The sequence below is a fragment of the Zootoca vivipara genome, chromosome 2 (genome assembly GCF_963506605.1).
Source record: "Zootoca vivipara chromosome 2, rZooViv1.1, whole genome shotgun sequence".
Taxonomy (NCBI): Eukaryota; Metazoa; Chordata; class Lepidosauria; order Squamata; family Lacertidae; genus Zootoca; species Zootoca vivipara.
This window is the reverse complement of record NC_083277.1, coordinates 94,127,607-94,147,606: the sequence shown is the minus strand read 5'-3', so window position 1 is coordinate 94,147,606 and position 20,000 is coordinate 94,127,607. Positions and strand designations below refer to the sequence as shown.

Here is a 20,000-nt window from a genome sequence, read left to right as displayed (position 1 = left end):
AAATGGCGGCACCCTCAAGCCCAGGGCGTTCCCCACAATGCACCGCGCAGATCTCGCGTAACCGCCCAGGGTCTTGTGGCCCAGGCCTAGCGCTTGCCTGCGCGCGGGTCTTGCCTGGGGCGGGAGAGAGGGAGTCGTGGGAGGTGCAGCTGCGCCGCCGCCTTTGACAGTTACTCCTGACTAGAACAGCCCTTCCTAAAAGAGAGTGTCCTCCGCCTTCAAGAACGAGCAGCGTTCAGTTTTGCACAGAGCATCCCCTCTTTTTGATAGAAATGGACATGAGTTTGCAACCTCTTCACAGAATTCGCGAAATAAATTTTTGGAACGACTTGATCTGCTCTTCTGTACAATATATAACACTGCTGTATATTAAGTCGCTTTGTTATTCTCTTTTTTTGTAAGTCACTTTTGAGTTTTCGTTTCTGAAAGAAAGAAAAAAAGGTGACAAATACAGGAGAAAGCTCAGTCGATGGAGCAGGAGAATCTTAATCTAGGTCATGGGTTTGAGCAAAAGATGACCTTTGTGGTCCCTTTCAACTATAAAAACTGTAAAATCGAAGTCCTGTTACCCAAGCCTTCCAGAGCCATAATACACAAACAATGGCTCTATTCAGATTTGTTTTAAATAATCCTCTGGTCCCACATTTGCTTAACGAACCTTCAAAAATAGTCCTGCACCTGTTACTATTAGAACCCCAATGGGAAAGGCAGTGTGTAGGTGTTACCCTACAGCTCAATAATACCAAGGAAATTAAATACTTCTTTGACAAGGGGTACTTTTAAAAAATAGTCTCATGCTGTGAGACAGAATCATAATACAATCACTCTATAAAACATGGCCAGTTTTTGTTTATAAAACATCTGACACCTGAGGCTGAGTACATAAGACTCAGACTGCAATCCTAAACACTAGTCCTGAGCATAATGGGATATACTTCTGAGTAAACATGTTAAGTCAGAATTTCCCCCAAAAGAGAACTATCATTAGGCAAGTATTGTCTTGACTTTGTGAAGGAGAAACAGAAGGGAAATCATGTTTGGCTCCTTCTTGTTTATGTGAGTTGCCAACCTTTTGTTCTCTAAAGGCTTCTCTGCCTGTCATTTCTACGTAGCTGTGAAAATAACACACTTTTTTTTTCATGGAGAATCCCACCCATTCCAAGTAAATTTCTTAGTATTCCCAGGGTTCCAAATGTTTTATTTTAGTTGTAAAATGCCTGTGAGGTCTGGGCAAGGGTTTGCTTCTGGATCAATCAATGTGAATTTTTATTATGCAATCACAGCACAGTGTTCAATGCAAAAAACAGTATCATTAAAACAAAAACAGGACACAAAATCTTAACCATATCCTGCAAAACAATGGTATGTATTTATGTTTTACTGCTAGAAGGAACCTGGCACTAAAGTTTTGTTTATTTTCCCACATTTTATTAATATATTTATTCCCCACCCTTCTTTTTAAAAAAGACTACTAGGCACTTTAAACAATATTAAATCATTAAAAGGAAACAACCAAAATATGGAAAGTATACTATAGGGTGGCAATGACCAGGGCCAGAATAATCCTGGTCAGGCCATAAAAGCAAGAGGAACTCCATTTTGTATATTCAATTCTAAATCTCTCTGCCTCTGATAGAAAGCAAACAGGCACAGCATGTTTGCACATCTAATGCAAAGATCTAACCACACACAGCACTTCTAAGAAATTCTAGCATAAACCACAAGAGCAAGAGGATGTAGCCCACCGCAAATTATAAGTAGAGCACAACCACAATTGTGCCTGTAAAATTCCACATAGACACGTGTATGAAGGTACCAGGTACATAACGCCACCTAGTAGAGTTGGGCGGGTGACTTTGCATCTTGGGGTGCTCTCTCTTGATTGGTTGATGAAGTACTGCAGAAAGGCTGATCTTCACTTCACTCTGTCAAAAAGGTATAAAAGCACTCTGTGTATGCCCATGGGTCGGGCAGAATGAGAAACTCATTCTCACTGCCACCATTTATTGCAATAAATGTTTTAATAAATCTGTTTTATAATATGTACAACTGCCTGAGATTTCGTCTGGTCAATTTGGGAAGCCAATCATCCATATTACATTTCTGGTGTCCTTACATTTCCTCAGGCAGAACCCCCCACAAACTGTCAAAACAGTGAATCGGTCCTACTAAAATATGTTAGGTAATGGGACAGGCCAGCAGTGATGGACTTGGGTGGTCTTCCCATAGCTATAACGCCCCAACTGAGAAACTGCTGCCCTGTGTGTCTGGCCATCGTAATTCAGACAGCAAGCACCCTTCTGTTCCATTTTAAGAAGCAATCTGCAACATGGACTAAGAAACCTTAATTATAGCAAAATGTGCACATTGTAATAAAACTGAGGACGGCACTGGCAGATTACTAGGGAGACATAAATTTACCAAGTCAATATTTCAAATGGGCTGCTCTACATTATATTTAGCTACTGTATTTTAGATTTACCGCTGTAGCCTGCTCTGCATCCCTGTAGAACTGCTACCATTTTTTTCTGGGCTCCAGCATCATCTCATGACGCATCATACCTTTTTTTTAAGCCGAGCTTCCTCTTTTACAAGGAACTGGCTCACGGTTTTAGTACGTTTGGATCAGTAGTCTTAACATATTATTTGCAACGTACATCGCGCTAGGAATCTGCCACCGGGGAAGGGAGGGAAACTGACGATCCTTCTCCGTGGAAGCACAAGCAATAAAATGCAGGGAGATCCGGAGTTGGGATAGGTTGTGGTATAAAGTAGTGATCGCGACAAAAACTGCTTATATTTTAAATACTAACCCGTATGAGCAAATGGGGGGGGGGGATGAAAGTGTTCTGCAAGCTAACAGATTGCAGGAGCGCGTGAATGTTCGCGTGCCGGACTGTTGGTAGGAACTAAATATCTAGGTCATTGTTGTCGCACTTAATAGAGTCCCCCTGCGAGAAGGAGGAAGTCGTATCCGTCTAGACTATGCAATTAGGGGGAAATGGCCTTCAGAAATGTGAAACATTTTGATTTATGAGCCATAGGTAGGAAATAGCTGCATATGAGTTTAAGATTAAAAAGGACTAAGGTGTGAGACTTTTCTTTCAGGACGGATCGGATTCTTCCTGCCTCTGATGGACTAGTTTTATAAGATGATCCGTCGTTCGCAGTAGGCGGCTCCATTCGACAATCCCAAAGTTTTACTGCAAAGATAATTTTGTAACATGACCTCTGCAGCAGAGGAAAAAGAGCTTCAGGAGCGACTAAGAGAAGCCGCTGCTTTGGGGGATGTTGAAGAAGTCCAGCGATTGGTGGAATGTGGCGTGAGTGTGAACTCTCAAAACGAAATCAACGGCTGGTGAGCATTTTTCAAGTGAATTGCATTGACAGCTTTTGGGCAATACCATACGTATTGGCATTTTCAGAGAGCGGTGTGTGGTAGACTTGGTCACCGAGTTTGGAGTGATATTTTTAAAGTCTTTTCTTCTTGCAATTCATCCATTCTAAAATTCCTAAAAGGAGGGTCAGACAATGCATTTGCTGTTACGTTTTATAGTGTTCAAAAGTTTATTTTAATCTTGTTAACAGTGTCTACATCACACTGAAGAGATCTGTTTGCTTGTTTGATCACAAGTGCCTTTCTCTTTTGTTGGCTTTTGTGAGGTGAATCTCATATTTTAGCAATTATATTCTTCGTGTTGTCAGATATTTCTAAAAGTTCTCATAAAGTAAAAGGATCATTTTTTTGTAATATAAATTGAATATATGGCCACTGTGCTTTCTTTTCTTCTCTTGTTGGTTGGTCTTATGGAAATGTATTGTGATTTGGAAATGTATTGTGATTTGGACGTGGAAAGGGAAGGAGTGAATTAGTGAGATTTGCATGTGGCACAAAATTGTTTTGAGATTTGTTGAGAGCAGAAGAATATAGCAAAACTTTGTCAGAATGATACAATGATAGATAACTGCACATTGGAGAGAAAAATTCTAACAATATTAGTGTAGTTATAAATTGTTATTAATTAATATACCACCCTATACCCAGAGAATTATAGTATTATAGTACAATACTGTACAGTAAATGTAAATGGCGTTTCCGTGTGCTGCTCTGGTTCGCCAGAAGTGGCTTAGTCATGTTGGCCACATGACCCAGAAGCTGTACGCCGGCTCCCTTGGCCAATAAAGCAAGATGAGCACTGCGACCCTAGAGTCGTCTGCAACTGGACCTAATGGTCAGGGGTCCCTTTACCTTTACCTTTGCTGTACAGTAAACTATTGGCAATCTCAAAATCAGCATTGTATACTAAATATGTTAGAAAATACAGAAAGTTTAACATTGGTTAGAGCTATATGACTTCGTTAACCAATTAACAAAGTCTAATACTGCAGTAGTCTCAAAATCAACCATATGGATCTGAAAGAGAATAGCTTTATAATGGAAATGGTTTTTATTTGCAATGATCTGTGACCTTTTCTAGCAGAAGTAATGTTTTAAAAAGAATCTTGAGATAAAATAAGTAGTAATGAACTAGGGTGACCAAGTGTCCTGCTTTAGAGAGGACAGGATTCTATTTGAAGGTGTCCCCCTCTGTTTGAAGGGCTGTCAAGTCCAAGTCTGGTTTAAAGATGAACCTGAAAAGGAGGGCAAGAGCTCTGAAGTTACTCCATCAACAGTAAACAACTGGACAGCAGACTGAACAAGCAAATGGGTCACTTGATTGTAGTTGTCTCATCTATAGTGAGATGCATTGTACATATTTTAAATTATAGTAATTACGGTATTATAAACCGACATTGATGCATATACGTTATCCTATGCAAATCTATGTCCTTTTCAATTATGCCTGCATACTTTTTTGACACTGCATAACTGGGCACTATTTGTTGAACTGGAAAAAGCATTGAATTTAGATTATAGAGACTCGGACTCAAATCCTTGCTCACTTAGGCAGCTCACTGGATGGTCTTACACTACTTTATTGGGTTGCTCTTATGATAAAAATAGGATAACCTGATGTGTGCTGTCTTGAGCATCTTGGAAGAAAGAAGGTAGACAAATGCACTAAACAAAGAAATAGCAGTTTTGCAGGATAGTAGGGGGGCCATGCTTGAAAAGGTCAACATCACTATAGGCTTGCCCACACTTCTGCTTGTGCTGTACCTAGAAAGCATGGGTCCAAGCGGTTTTCTAGACATGGGTTCAGTTTTCCCCTTGCCCTGCAGCAGGACGTGTAGATAAGCCCTGAGTCTTGATTGGATGGTCCAGTTTCAGTTGCTTCAAAGGTGCAGAAGAATTACTTGCCCTCACTGGGCGTTGTTTGGAAAGGGGCAAGGTAATAAACCATACAGAGTTGCAGGAAGAAGTCTCTGCCCCACTGGAGCTTTAATTATCACCATTCCTCATATTTGCATAGTCAATTAGTGTGTGTGGATCCTTTTGTAGCCACCGTGGTGCCATCCGCACACAACAGCAGACTATGGGAAGCTCCCAAGGTTTGCAGACATACAAAAGGAAAAAAAGTTTTGCGCCTTTTTATCCAGATCACTCCAAATACACTAGACTTGAACACAAGAATTCTGTTTACGAAGGTATTGCCTGTGGATTTGGGTATATGCAAGATTGCCTTTATCAATAGTTTGCTGTTACACTGAGATGTTGTTTGGAGGGGGGAAATGAATGTTTTGTAGTTATACCTTACCTTGTCAAGTAAATTAGGTAATTGCATTAAATTAGTGAAATCCTCTCTAAAAATGGGTTTTGGTTTGTTTGTTTTTCCAGGAAGGGGAAATGTGCCTCAAATCTTAATTCAGTTGTTGTTGTTTTTAAGTGTGCCCCAGATATTGGACGTTTTAGAGTGTGGGCTCATCTCTTTGGCCTTTCTGCCTGAGAACTGCATGTGAAAGCTGTGAAACTAGAAGTACTGTACTGAACTTTGAAGCCCTGTGATTTGCAGTAGGGAAGGATTCTGCCAGTAGGTGTCACTATAGGAATGTATAAGAAATACCGGTATAAAAAATCTAAGTACAGTATAGCAAAACTCAGGTAGGCTCTCATTTTTCAACGAATACAGTACATCAATTTTTTATTTTTGTTTAATGTAGTGTGTTTGCACCTCCCAAACTTAGCTGTTACATTTGCCTTGTGCAGGACTTGCTTGCATTGGGCCTGCAAACGGAACCATGCTCAAGTGGTATCATACTTGCTACATGCTGGCGCTGATAAGGACGTTCTGACTGTTAAAGAAGAAACACCAGCCCAGTTAACATCAAAGAGGGAAATTAGGAAGATGCTGGGAGGTAAAATGATCGGTTGATACTAATAACTGTCAAGAATATTTTGGTGCCGAAGGGATCCATAGTGATTCAATGAAGATGAAACAGTATGATCTTGCTGCCCTTGTAACTTTCTCCCCCAAGTCTCCTTTAATCCTTTTGCTAGAATCAGCATTGATGTGTACAGATACTGATTTGGAAAAAGGAACACTGTAACCATCAAAAATTGATTGCTGAACTTTGACTTTGTTAAAAATGTAGCCCCTCATTAATCCCAGGTGGGGAAGTGCAGGGATAGTTTTTGTGACATTTAATTTAATATCTAACTTCATAATAGAAGTATCAAATGATTGCATTTTATTATAGCGTTAGAAATGCTTAATTTATTTTTATGTGCACATTTCAATTTTAACATGTACAGCTAGCTTAGCAGTGCTATTTCTCTCTCTCTCTCTCTCTCCCACCAGGTTACTCACCAAATCTCTGTATGTTTAGTTGGAAAAAAGCCTTTATTTAGAGCTATTCTTTCTTTTGCAGTGGAAGATGCTGAAGAGCTTCCGGATGAGAAGAAAGATTCTGCCTTGCCCATTATACCGAATTACTTGGCTAACCCACCTTTCCCTTATGTGTATAACTCCATGAGTAGCAGCACTACCAGCACCTCAGCTTCCTCTTTGAATGGAAGACTTTCCCCTTCCTTAGAACAGCACAATGAAGACTGCCCTCTTTCTTTACCTCAAGTTCAGGCACCTGGCACTACCATGTTGCAAAATGAAAAGCTTTCCTCTCTGGGGTCCAATGGGAACATGGCAAGGGCAATGACAGCAGAATCCCCAGAGCCTGCAGTCCAGAATGGTCACGGTCACCAGATGCCTCTTCCTCCAAACAGGACATTCTCTTCTCCTGTTGCATCTAAACAGCCTGAAACACAGCCACCAAATGGTTCCTCTGCTGGACCTGTTCCAACATTTCAGCCCTTTTTCTTCACCGGAACATTTCCCCTTAGTAACATGCAAGGTAACCTCAGCTGCTAAGCTTTCAGGATAACTCAGTGCTGCCTTTTGGTGAAAACAATTAGAATAAAAACTGTGTGTAGATTGAACAGAAATTGGATAGGATAGGATAACAAATCAATTAGCACAGGGTTTTGTTTATAATCCTCCTTGGTCAGAAGTCCCTTCCTAATTTTTCTGTCACTTCATATAACCCAGTGGTCAAGACAGTGATCTCTAAATGAAATCCCCCAAAGTTTCTGGGGTTTTCCCCCCAGCTGCCTGGGAAACAGTCACATAAGCACTAATCAGACATTTGTCTGAAGGTGTATAGAAGAGGGAAGGAGGCATTCAATGTAATGTCTGGAAAATCTGTGGGGAGATAAAACTGTGTGTAGGCTCTGTCAAACAGGCAGAGTCCTCGAATCACATGGGAAGAGTCTACATCTGGCAATTATTTCCAGACATGTTATCAAATGCGCTTGGGTGAGCCCAGTCATGATCACTGCCCCTAAGCACATTCATGTGAATGTTGAATAGTGCTAAATTAATCCCTCTCACACCAAGCAGAGGATGGTCACTTCTGTGGATTTACAGAACTCATACCCATTGCCTATTGATTATATAAGTGAGGGTATATTTTAGTAGTAGAAATTGTTCCTTATCTTACTAAACTAGGTGGATTCTATACCCTCCCAAATCACTTCACTGTTTTTGTTTAGCCTATTGCAGATACAGAAAAATTGATTTATTGAAGTTGTTATTCCTGACCTCTAAATGATAGTGTATCATTAGGGGTACCGTGGATTTCTCTTTCCCCAGAAACATTAATGCTCATTTGTCTTAATTGCTGTTGCTTAAATTGAGTGCGTATCTAGGCATATTACCGAAGTAGTATTATTTATTTCATTGTTTTGGGCCTCCAAAACCTTATTGAGGCAACTTACAGTGCAAAAATACTTAAGCCTGGCTCTTTCTGCTAAAGGCAGAGATAGCATGGCCGGGGGGGGGGGGGTTATATCCATGTTTATTTCCTGCTGCCTGCATATTCAAGGACCTTGTCAATCGCCTGCCTCTCTCTGCGTCCCCCGTCCCCCCAACTCGAGGGTTTAATAATGTGATGGCAGGTTTGGTCTATCACAGACTTTGTGAAGCTTTTTCAGCTTAATGGTTACATTATATTCTGGACCACATTCCAGTGGTGGGCAGGGCCTGGGGAAAAGTGGGCAGATCCATGAATGTAAATGCTATCTTTGTATAGTAGGTTAGTATCTACTCACAAACACCTTGCTCTACGCAGACAAGCAAGAAGCATCACAGTTGAAGGAGACAGTGCAGCCAGGCAAATACACTTGAGGAAGGTGGCAAGCAGGGCTGAGGAGCATTCTGAGCCTCAGATAGAGGTCTGGAGAGCTGAAGCTCTCCATCTCTAGTCCAGGAGCCTCATTGCTACTCCCTGGCAAGCATCACATTGAAGTTGTTGTTATTTATTTATTTATTTTAGTTAGTTAGTTATAAAATTTGTATACCACCCTATACCTGCAAGTTGCAGGGCGGTTCACAAGTTGGAAAAAGGGATTGCCAAAAGTGAAACAAGGCAACCTTTTGAAATTTAATTGCTACCCAATAACATTTGCCAAGTGCTTACCTATTATTAATGCTCCTAACATTGTGGTTGTGTGTGTGTCTTTTAAAATTAGAACTGGTGCTTAAGGTCCGAGTTCAAAACCGTACTCTAAAAGAGAACGATTTCATTGAAATTGAACTGGATCGGCAAGAGCTGACTTACAATGAATTGCTCAGAGTAAGCTGCTGTGAGCTGGGGGTTAACCCGGAACACGTGGAGAAAATTAGGAAGCTTCCAAATACAGTATTGAGAAAGGTAAGATCCTCATTCTGTCCTCGGTCCTCTGTTTCGTTTTTTATTCTTTTTCTTTCGCTGATGCCAGACCTGTAGAATGACGCATCAAGCTGAATACAGTCCAGTGGCTATATCTGATTCGTGTTCTATAACATCCCTGGGTTTCAACCCTGAGGAAAGCAGCAAAGACTGGAGACTTTTTGCTTGACCAGGTTTTTCGCCTGACATACTGCATTTAGCCTGGGTTCTGCAGGCCTGTTTTATGCATTTAAGAGATTGTGTGGTTGCTGGGGTGCTGAAGATACCTGTATTATTTCCCGAGACTTTTAAATCAGAAGTACGGTAGTAGCATTTCAGCAGTGTAACTCTGCCTGGACAAGAATAGGTCACTTAAGTGTGTAGGTAATAGATTAATTGATGGGTCTTATTTCTCCCCCAGTAATCAGTTTAGATTTTGGAGTTCATATTTGACACTGGCATTTTGGTGCTAATGCTAATGTCAATTTTTGGTGCTGGAGCAGATTTCTGTGTCAATAAGACTTTGTTGTATTCTAAATATCAATTTAGAAAATCGGTGCAATGATGGAAATTGGATACTCCAATAAAAATGACTAGAAGTCAAAAGCACTGAGTGCAAAGATTCAGTGGAATCTCTCTCTCTCTTTCTCTGTGCTATGTTGAATTTTTGGTTATGTTAGAAGTCTTGCATTTCATTGCAAATGAGTAGGACAACTGTGTTCCCACTCCAGGTCTTTTTAAAATTTCAGCCCATGCAGGAGGGAGTTTTGTGTGTGCAGAACGGCCGCAAGCCATGTTCAAACCTGCACTGCATGTTGGATGTTATGTGCAAAAGGATTTACCATCTGTGTAGTTTGGTACTGGGAGCTCCTGCTCTCAGAGAAGCTGATCTACACATGCAGATGTAGGTATAGATATTCAAAGGGTAGGAGAAACATACACATCCAAATGCACACAATCTATTTATTCTCATTTGACCCTGCTCAGGGCAGGTGAAGATAAGGGTTTCCATCCCCAAGTGATGTAATGGAAATGCTGTCCTGATACAACTTCAGAGGCCACTATGTGTGGCTTTTCTTTCTGAGGTTCTTATTTAAGTAGGTTTTGCACACAGCTACATCTAGATGCGGGCCAGTGGCTTTCAGCTGCATACCTGAGAGCTGAAATTGGGGCCAAAGTTATTCAGCATCACTGCTTCTGTTTCTCTGACATTGGTTATATCAGCTTCTGATTCCTTTTGCAGTTGCAGTTTAGTATAACCCATAGGTTAGGACTGGGCAACACACACAGTCTGTAAACCACATGGGTTCAAAGTGTCCTAGAATTTAGAGTTGGAAAGGAGACTTGGACGTTTTTGGTCCAACCTCAACATGCTGGATGCAGCTACAGCATCCCTGACAGATGGCCATGTGATGCTTGATGTGCCATGCATGTTAGTATATTGACAATTCAAGGAATTGAGTTGTCTCCCTGTTTCCTCCCTGAGGCCAGTACAAGATGCTAACTTCAGAATTTGCAGGTCAGAATAGTTTAGGTTTTTCCTGTCTTCCATCTCTGTTACAGTAACGTATTTGCACATCAGCTCCATGCTAGCTAATGGTGAGCTGCTGTAGCCACACGTATGACCAATCTTCTTGCCTACCAGCTGACTATTTGCTGCTGTAGTATCTCCTGCTGCAGTCCGAATGCCCAGCTTGCTCACTCTTCCTAGGTTTCTCTTCCTCCACCCCACCCCACCTAAACATTTGTTTTGAGTTAAATGTGCTGATTTCCCCTCTATTGTGTTTGCAGTTCAGATTGTAAAATCTTAGTGCCCTCATCATTGCTTTTTCCAAGCTGTTAATAAAAATGCTCACTAGTGCTGGTCCAGGGCAGATCCCTGTGGAATGTCATTTAGCTCCCCAATTCAAAAAATAGCAATCCACTAATAGCTACTCTGGCTGAAATCCACAGCATGCTGGAACATCTTCTGTGTAGCTTTCCAGCCAAAAGTAGACCTGCCTCATGGCAGCCTGTTCCAATTCACCCTTCTCCAATTTACTTGTAAGAGTAGCATATGGAACATTATCAAAAGCCCTGCTGGAATTGAGATATTTTATCCATTTGGTTCCTTTTACTAAAGCCAATTATCCTATCAGAGTAATAACCCAGGCTGGCTTTCATTTTCTCAAAAATATTGGCAGCTAATAACCAAGCCCCATTCCTTCAGATATGTGTTATAATTTATGATTATTCAAGCCTTCATACTAAATTCAGGGTAAATATAACAGGTTCATCTTCCTCCAACCTGCATTTACGGATACTGCAGTTCTTATACCAACATTTCTTGAAGTCAGTGGGACTATCCTGCAGTACACATGTTGCACAGCAGCCTTCATAAGCATCCAATCCTTTGTGAATGTCTCATATCTGTAGTTTTAAACCTTATGTTTTAAATAAAGAATACCTTCTGAAAAGAGATGCTTAAAAAGTAAAAGCCCTCTTAGAATTAGAATCTCTGCTTGCCCTCCTCATCATGATAGAATGAGTGGACTTTTCCTGTGCAAGTAATACAAGATCAAGATATTCCTGCACTATTCACTAGTCACCATAACCCAGGCATGTCCAAAGTCCGTTTTGGGGGCCTAATATGGCCCGTTGGTCAATTTAATCCGGCTGTGATCCACTTTAGTGCTAGGTGATCAAATAGGAAGCACTGGCTTTCCCCCCATTTTACAATATGGAACTGTCTGCTTCATTTTTGTACCCTGGCATGATGGACTTAATTTTGTTGATATAGATGTTTCAAAAACCTGTGCTCTCAGTTGCTCTAGCCAAGCTGAACTGAATTGGAGCACAAATCCTCTTAAAGGCTCTGGCTCCCAATCCAGTTATACAGATGTAGCCCTGCTCAAATCAATCAATTCTAGCTCCCTCTGCCTCCTCTGGAACATCTGATTGGCATTCTCACTGATTTCCTGATAGGGCAACATATATGCAGTCCCAACAGGAGGGGAACTGCATTCATATTGATAACCCTTAGCTTTTGCTGGGTTCAAAGTACTTTGCCAGCAAGCAACATTCCCAGAATAGGCATTTTAGCTTGGACTTTTTTTTATTAATCAAAATTCATTCCAGGTCTCTACAGAGAACTTTTCATTTATCTGTTTAGAAAACTTTTTGAGAGGTTCAATTAAAAAAAAGTGAGTGGTGTACATAGAATAATATAAAATAATAATAATAATATTCACACTGTGGCAGGGATATAGCACTTATGGAGCGAATGCGTGGTCCCTGGAGCCAAATTGAAAGGCAGGGGCGAAAGGCAGATTGTGCTTTTCCTTTTATAAGAAAGATCTAAAGGCTAACAAGAGGGAAAGAGTGTTGAAAGGGCACGCTCAGCAGCTGATTGCAAGAGATCGGGGAGGGAGATACGGGAACTAGCTCCCTTCCCGACCTGCCCAGGCCCCTTGCCCAGGCCTCAATTGTTGTCTGCAGAGAGAGGCTGCTTGTTTCCCCAGCGACATGTGACTGGCTGATTAGATTATTTGCCAGGAAACTGTAGAAATGGGTCCCTTTCCTAGAACTGTGAGTTGAACCCCATAAAACCAGGATTTTTTCCCCTTTGCAATGTAAGCTCAACAACTTTGAGCTGATCCTCAAAAGCTATAGCATAAGAAATTTCTCAATCTGTTAGCAATCTCCATGTAAAGACCCTCACAAAGCATAGGATAGCAAGAACACATGGAGAATCAGATCATAGGTCCAAGAATAAAACATTGGGTTGGATCCAAACCGTTTGGATCTCTCGCTGATTTCAGTAGCAGCCATGACTAATTTTTCACACTGGTTTCAATGGGACAACTGCAACTAAATTGCTCTGGATCTATCATCAACAGTAATCACTTATAAAACACAGCTAACGAGTCCTACCACCAGAACCCCTACAAGTACTTCTAGTACAACAAGGCTTTCCCACCATCTGCACTCCCCATAACCCCACAAATAGGCTGGGGATGTTGGCAGAACACCTGAAACAGCACGTCAGCAGAGGAGAGGGCAGATTTCTCTGTCAGCACAAGTATATCTGTTTGCCTGATGAAACAACCTGCTTAGTGCTATGTTGAATTCATCTGTTAAAATCTACTAAGTGCTGTGTACAGATTAAAAGGAAGACGTTCTCTGTTGGTAGGCTTACAGTCTAAAAGACACAGCACGAAAGGAAATGGGGATGGGAAGGGCAGAGCATGCGAACTCAAACACCATTTCTTAAAGTTAATGAAGTTCTTAATAATGGTCAGCTTGAATGAAAACAGTTCAGGGAGGAGAGGAACCAAAAGGGCAACTGGTCTCTCAGCCCAGACAATGGCGTGGATCCTATTGTCCAGTTTCTCTTTCCTGCAGTCAGTTGGAACATCAGAATTAAATGTGCAAGATGTAGCACAACACAAAGGTGAGCCGAAATCGTTGCATCATTTGGACTAGCATGCCTCCTATTAGTACGGACATCGTTTTTCATTTATTGTGTTTATTTCTTTCAGGACAAAGATGTATCAAGGCTTCAGGATTTCCAAGAACTGGAGCTGGTTTTGACGATGAGTGATAATGACTTTCTGTTTAGAAATGCTGCACCAACGTTAACTGAAAGGCCTTGTTACAATAAGAAAGCATCAAAGCTGACTTACTAGCTATTCAAATGAAAAACCTGTCATTAGTATTTAACAGTTAAACCTAGGATTTTGCAAGGGCTATAACCTCAGATTCTACTACTTTACCTTGGAAGACAGAGTTAACCTATAAAGCACACTTACTTGGAAGCAAGTTCTGCTGAAAACATTTGGGCTTGTTCCTACTTAAGTGTCTTTAGGATTAGAATATCCACTTAAGAGTATCTGCAGTTTATTTTTGAGTAAACTGGCAGTTAAGTAATGTTTTTGGATAGGATACTAAGCAGCAACAGATTATTGCCTCTCTCTCCATGCAGCAGTGTTTCTTGCTAGGAAATCATTACATCTCTGAACACTGCAGAGTTAGAAGCTCTCAGGGAAAGACTTAAATTAAATTGCTCTAATAATTGCTACTTATTAAAAAGAGCAGGAGCACTTACATTGAAGGAGAGAACCCGGAACACATTTAACACTTGTAATTGGATACTTAGCATGCAGAGACTCCTAGTATAACCAGTGTTAAAATGTGTTAACTTGAGAATAAGCTACTTTTGCAGGAGAAAGGGTAAGAGGAAGGAGAAACCAGGGCTCTCAAACAGTAGTTACACACTGGCCTGGTGCAGGAGTGGCCGTCTTGTGGCTCTCCACTTGTTGTTTGACTTCAATTCCCATCGTCCCTGCCTATTGACTTATCTAGCTTGGACTGATGGGATTTGGAGTCCAAGAGTCTCTGGAGGGTCACAGGTTAGTCACTCTGGCGAAGTGTTTCAAACCAATGCGAATACAGCATCCTTTGGAGAATGGCATGTTGCAAAATGTAAGTGGGATATATCTCACCACTTATGCATGTTACGAAGAATGTCAGTGTTGTTAGAGGCAGAACGGTAGCCCGAGATGGTCCCTCTAGCCTCACTGCTACTAATAGGACAAGCCACCTGTAAGCTTCCACAAGGGGAGAGGTCTGTACAGTTTGGAACTGACAAGCAGGGAAAGACTCTCCACCCCCCAGCGGTATGCTGTGGCCTGGGAGACTGGACCAGTCAGGTCCAGATGCCCATTCCTTTGGGGAGGAAGGCTTAGGACTTCTGACACTTTATTTGGCTGAGTTAAAACCGTCACCAGGTGGCTAAATCAGCTGTGATTTCTTCAAGATGGTGCTCAGGTCAAATATTTGAACCTATTTACTGTGTTAACCCAAGCTGTAAATATGTTGACCAAAACCGTTATGGTGTGTTTCTAACTTATTATTCTTGCTTGCCAGTAAACAATACAGAATGGCTGGTAATATATGTTGATGATTGGGGATTAAAAAAAATTAATGTTGGTTTTTAGGAGTGAGAGGCTTCCAGAAGGATGATTAAGAATGCAACTTGACTCCAGAGCCTGATGCCACACATGAAACAAGCACAATCCCCTTTAGCCTCTTATCCTAATTATCCTGTGATCTTGAAACTATTAACTATTTAAAGGAATCTTGTAGCATTTTAAATAGCAAAAATTATTTTTAATACCAAGATAAATTAGTAAGAAAATCTTGGCGTTTCTATGCATTTCTGACAGACTTGCTTGCATCTCATATAGGCATGCTCAGCTTTTCATCTTCTTGCTAGTTCACTTTCTGTATAAATAGTCTGCTGTCAAGGCCTAGAATTAAAGAGTCTGGGAAAGCATGGAACATAACATTTTAAAATAAACTATAATATACCTAGTTTTAGGATTATGTGTACTAGTGAAGGGATCTCAATTACTGTACTAACTACAGCACAATGAGTATGTGCTTCAAGTTGGTTGGACTAGCCAGCTAGATGAATTAATTAACAGGAAAATATTCAGCTGCTGATCTCAGTGCCCCCATGTCAGGCTCCTAAGTTTCAGTTTAGGGCAAACACCCATGTGCTCTGTAACCCTAGCTTTGAGCCATGGCTTTCTAAGCAATGGCCCTGACTGATATTACAGAATTACAAGCAGCTTTGAAGGGAAATTTGTGTCCACAGTAATGCATTTGGAATGGGTGGTATTCAGCAACTTCCACTTGCTCAACAGGACTTTTCCCACTCGCCTCCACCAGATGTGCTCCAGAGGGATAGGTCATTTCTCTGGAATGAAGGTCCATCACATGGATTGTAGCGCCACCGGTTACCCAAACGCCAGAAGGGCACTCAGAGTTGCAAGAAGTAGGTGTGCCATAGTCCTCCTCAAGCTCAGTCCAACGCACAATGAGAGCAAAGAAGGGCAAACAACATAGAGAAGACAAATGCACAGAGGACAAGCGGCTACAAACTGCTTCTTCAAGAAAATAACAGGAGAGTGCATATAAATGGTCTTAACAGAAAATATTGGAGGAACATATTGGAAGAATGCAAGCAAGATAATTGAAGCAAACACAGAGAAACCCTTCCATGGATTAGGTAGCCACTCAGAAGGATATAGATAGGGAGAGGAGGCTGTGATGGAACTTCATCTCAGAGAAGGGTCCTTCAGGTAAGGAACCAATGTTCCCTTCTCCATGTAAAAGATGAAAACGGGTTCCAGTCGAATAATTGCTTTGTCCTTCTGAAAAATGCAAAGGTGATGAGTGATGGATAAGGCCCCCAGCTCAGAGCCCCAGGCTGTAGTGATGACCACAAAGAAAAGGACCTTGGATGAGAGAAACCATAGGGATACAGTCTTAAGAGGCACAAAGGGAAGAGACTGAGGAGCTTGCAAAACCTTTTGGGGGCTTGAGGGAAAGCAGTGGACTGCAAAAGGATCTGACAGAGCAGGTCCCTTCAGAAAACACTGTAGAAAAGGATGAGAACCAATGGAGGAGGATGTTTAGGTGGACAGGGCTGAAGAAATGGCACAAACCAAAGGACCTGAGGAGGTGAACTTTGGCACGGAGGAGAGACAGAATGCAGCAGCTGGGAAAGGCAGACCTTGGCAGCTGGGGACCACAAAAAAATGAACAGCAGGGTTGGGAGAACAAGCAGCTGTGGCCAAGGAGAGCAAGTGGCTGTGGCCAGGGAGAATGAACGACTGGTCAGGAAGGACAAGTAGCTGAGGCCAGAAAGCTGTGGCTGGAAAGGGCAATTGGCAATAGCCAGGCGAATAGATGGCAGCGACTGGAGGGGGAAAAGGGAAAAGCAAAGCAAAATCTACTGGAAAATAGAGGGAAGCAGGAGGAAAACTGGAGACAGAAGAATCAAAGGACAGAAAATTGGATTTTTTGAGGGGGAATCAGAGGAAACAATGGAAGATGAAGGTTAGTAAAGGCATGGAAAGTCATGGAGGTGAAGCTAGGAAAGACTACAGCTTCAAATGTCGGCAGGAAATAGACTAGGGTTGAGGAGGGCTTAGCCACACCTACTTTGTGTAACTTTGAGTAGATGTGCTACCTTCAGATGACCAGTGGTGTGATGGACCTTCATGCTCTTTTTAGATGCTTTAAATTGAGCCAGGCTGGAAAGAAGTGCTGTTCTGTGCACTTGCAAATTCCAGAAACCTGGATTTTATTTTGCTTTTCCAAGAGACCTATTTATCACAACGGGATGCAAAGAATGGTGCCACTAAGGGGGTCGCTATTGCTTTGCATTATTTGCCAGAGGCAAACTGTGTGAGTGGAGCATCTAACAACATATTAAGCCCCTTCCTCAGTCCTGTAGTTCCCAAGATGATAACTCAACCGTAGCTTACTACTCAAACACTATGTTTTTCATCTCAACTCACATCTTTTACAAAGGAATTTAATGTTATTCAGCTTCAGTGGCCCACACTGGTCACATGTCCTAGTTAAGCTAGGGCTTAAAAGCTTCACTGTGATTAATGGGTTGTACCCAGTGGTTGCACAAATGGAAAACAGCTTTTTTCAGCCTGGGGGCCACAATCCCTTCTGTGGGAGCCACATACCAGTGGTGGGAGGAGCCAGGGGCAAAAGTGGGTGGTTCAATGAATGTAGAAGCACAGTTCAAGGATACATTATAGGATCCAGAGAAGTGTGGGGCCTGGGGGAAGTTTGTGGTATGAGATTTCCAAGGGTCCCAGGCCTAAACAATACATAGTTTGCCTGAATTATTCCAAGCAAAACTATTGCTGTCACTAAATGCCTGGGTAGATACCATAATATTTCAGTGCATTTATAACTGACAGGTAAAGCAGTTATTTGACTAAAGCATTTAACTGTTTAATAGCTAACCAATTTAAGCTACTGTATGCTGAGGACAACCCCCTGAACTACCGTACTTTATCCCTTTAAACAGTGGCCAAATTGAGTCATCAGTTCCTTGCAAGAGCCAAGAAACCCAGACTCGGTTCTTTAGGCTCATTATCCCTGGTGACCACGGGTCACAGCTCCACAGAGGAAACAAAAGTGTTTTGTGACAATCCAGGATAGTTAGCACGGGTCTAACATGCTCGCACAGTGCCGTCTCAAGGTAACAATTCCCAGCATAAGACTCACTGGAACTTTATAGTGCAAGCAAGCTTTTAGTTGTCCTGAGTCGTTTCATTGCCTAATTGTAGAGAGCCAAGATATCCCTCTGCCTGATCCAGGACTTAATGCACTGACATGTCCAATGCCACCTGGAATGTGAATTTTGAACTCCTGTAGGCCTTAAAACATTAGCACAGGGTTTAGAAAATGCTTACTTTCAATGGAGCACTGTGGCAGCACATCGTTTTTGTGGTACAGCCTAAGTCAGAGGCTGCCAATGTGGCACTAGTGGGCCCCACTGTACCCGCCAACACCTCCTAAGGGTCCCCAAAAGTTCTCAGTAAATATTCCCTCAAAACATGGAAGACTCTGCTCTTCCTGCTCAGTTCCTATTCGCACCGAATCAGCCTGTCCTATATTTAAACCCCGCCCCCTTAAGCATGCCCACATTTCACCCAGTTCCCAGATTGGACACTCCCGTCTCTTCGATTCTGAACAGAGGAGTGGCTCATTCTGTGAGTGAGGTGGCTGATAGAGGAGCCACTGATGGGGGAGATGGAGCAGCAACATTTTGTGGTCCAAACTTCTTATGCTCTTTTTGATGCAACAGCTACTTGATGTTATGCCACACTCTCACGGTGATCATGTTGCGACTAGTACCCATGTCACTTTCTAAAAATTCCAAATGTGCCCACTGGTCCAAAAAGGTTGGTGCCCATAGCTGCCAAGTTTTCCCTTTTCTCGCGAGGAAGCCTATTCAGCATAATGGAAAATCCCTTAAAAAAAGGGATAACTTGGCAGCTATGTTGGTGCCCCCTGACCCGAGTTCTGGAGACAAAGCCATTGGCAGCATATTATATTACTGTGACTCCTTGTTAGGGTTTATTCAGTCTTGCCATAAAATTAATGCATTGAGAGAAATGAAAATATCGCCACTGACCGTGTTCCAGGGTATCCGCATTTTCTGACAGGTGCCAGGTCAGGATTTGCACAACGTATTTAAGGTGGCAGTTCTCCCTATCCCCTTTTGATTTTAAGTGTGTGCCTAAAATCAACACACACAGTCAGCTTCTCTGGAAGTGCTTGAAGGGAAATGTGCAAGGTTCTTAGAAGAGGAAGGCCACAATCCAATATGAAGTCAGTGGGTGTGCCCCAGACTGCTGGATCATGGCTGCAATGCTTTTGGGCTTCTCATTGAGAAGCAGATATCCACTGGCATCCACGGGTATCCAGTATGTGGGTAAACAAATTGGCATGCTCTATTAATTAGCCATAGTATTAATTAACATATTACAAGTCTGTTGATTATACTGCACAGTTGCTGGCATCTTTCTATGCACTCAGAGGAATATTTTTATATTGTATAACTTATGCAATTTATAACAGAGGATTTTATTAGTGTTGCTAACCAAATTATTAACCTAATAATAACTGTGTGGTACTTTATGACATCAGTGGAAATAAAAGATTCAGAACTTTATTACTACACTGAAAAAAACCATGGTTAAAAATGAAGAATTAACCAAATGATTTAGGTTTGAGTTTCTTATTTCCTATATGTTGTGCCCTTTTTACAATTAATAAAAGTTTGTTGCTTTTAAAATGGGAGATTTTGGTTTGTTTTTAAATATATATTTTTTCTCAAAAGGATGCTCGTTGTAAGCTTTCTATGTAATGAGAAATTAGCTGTCCTGGCTGAAAGTTAAAATTCTGAATGAACATTTTGCCTTAGCAGGGGTCAGCAAACAATTTCAGCAGGGGGCCGGTCCGCTGTCCCTCAGACCTTGTGGGGGGCCAGACTA

At 41.7% G+C, this 20,000-nt stretch overlaps 1 protein-coding gene across 2 annotated transcripts; it reads left to right on the top strand.

The window, feature by feature from the left end:
• Nucleotides 1–2,478: 2,478 nt before the first annotated feature.
• ANKRD40 (ankyrin repeat domain 40) lies at nucleotides 2,479–19,997 on the top strand. 2 transcript variants are annotated; one of them, XM_060271881.1, is made up of 5 exons: nucleotides 2,479–3,044; nucleotides 6,149–6,297; nucleotides 6,811–7,290; nucleotides 8,966–9,147; nucleotides 13,665–19,997. In XM_060271881.1, the coding sequence occupies exons 1-5, from the start codon at nucleotides 3,034–3,036 to the stop codon at nucleotides 13,809–13,811; spliced, it is 969 nt and encodes a 322-aa protein (XP_060127864.1). In that variant the 5' UTR covers nucleotides 2,479–3,033; the 3' UTR covers nucleotides 13,812–19,997. The 2 variants fall into 2 exon arrangements, with proteins under 2 accessions (XP_060127864.1, XP_034960243.1); XM_035104352.2 differs by having other exon boundaries at nucleotides 2,485–3,358.
• The last annotated feature ends 3 nt before the right edge of the window (nucleotides 19,998–20,000 follow it).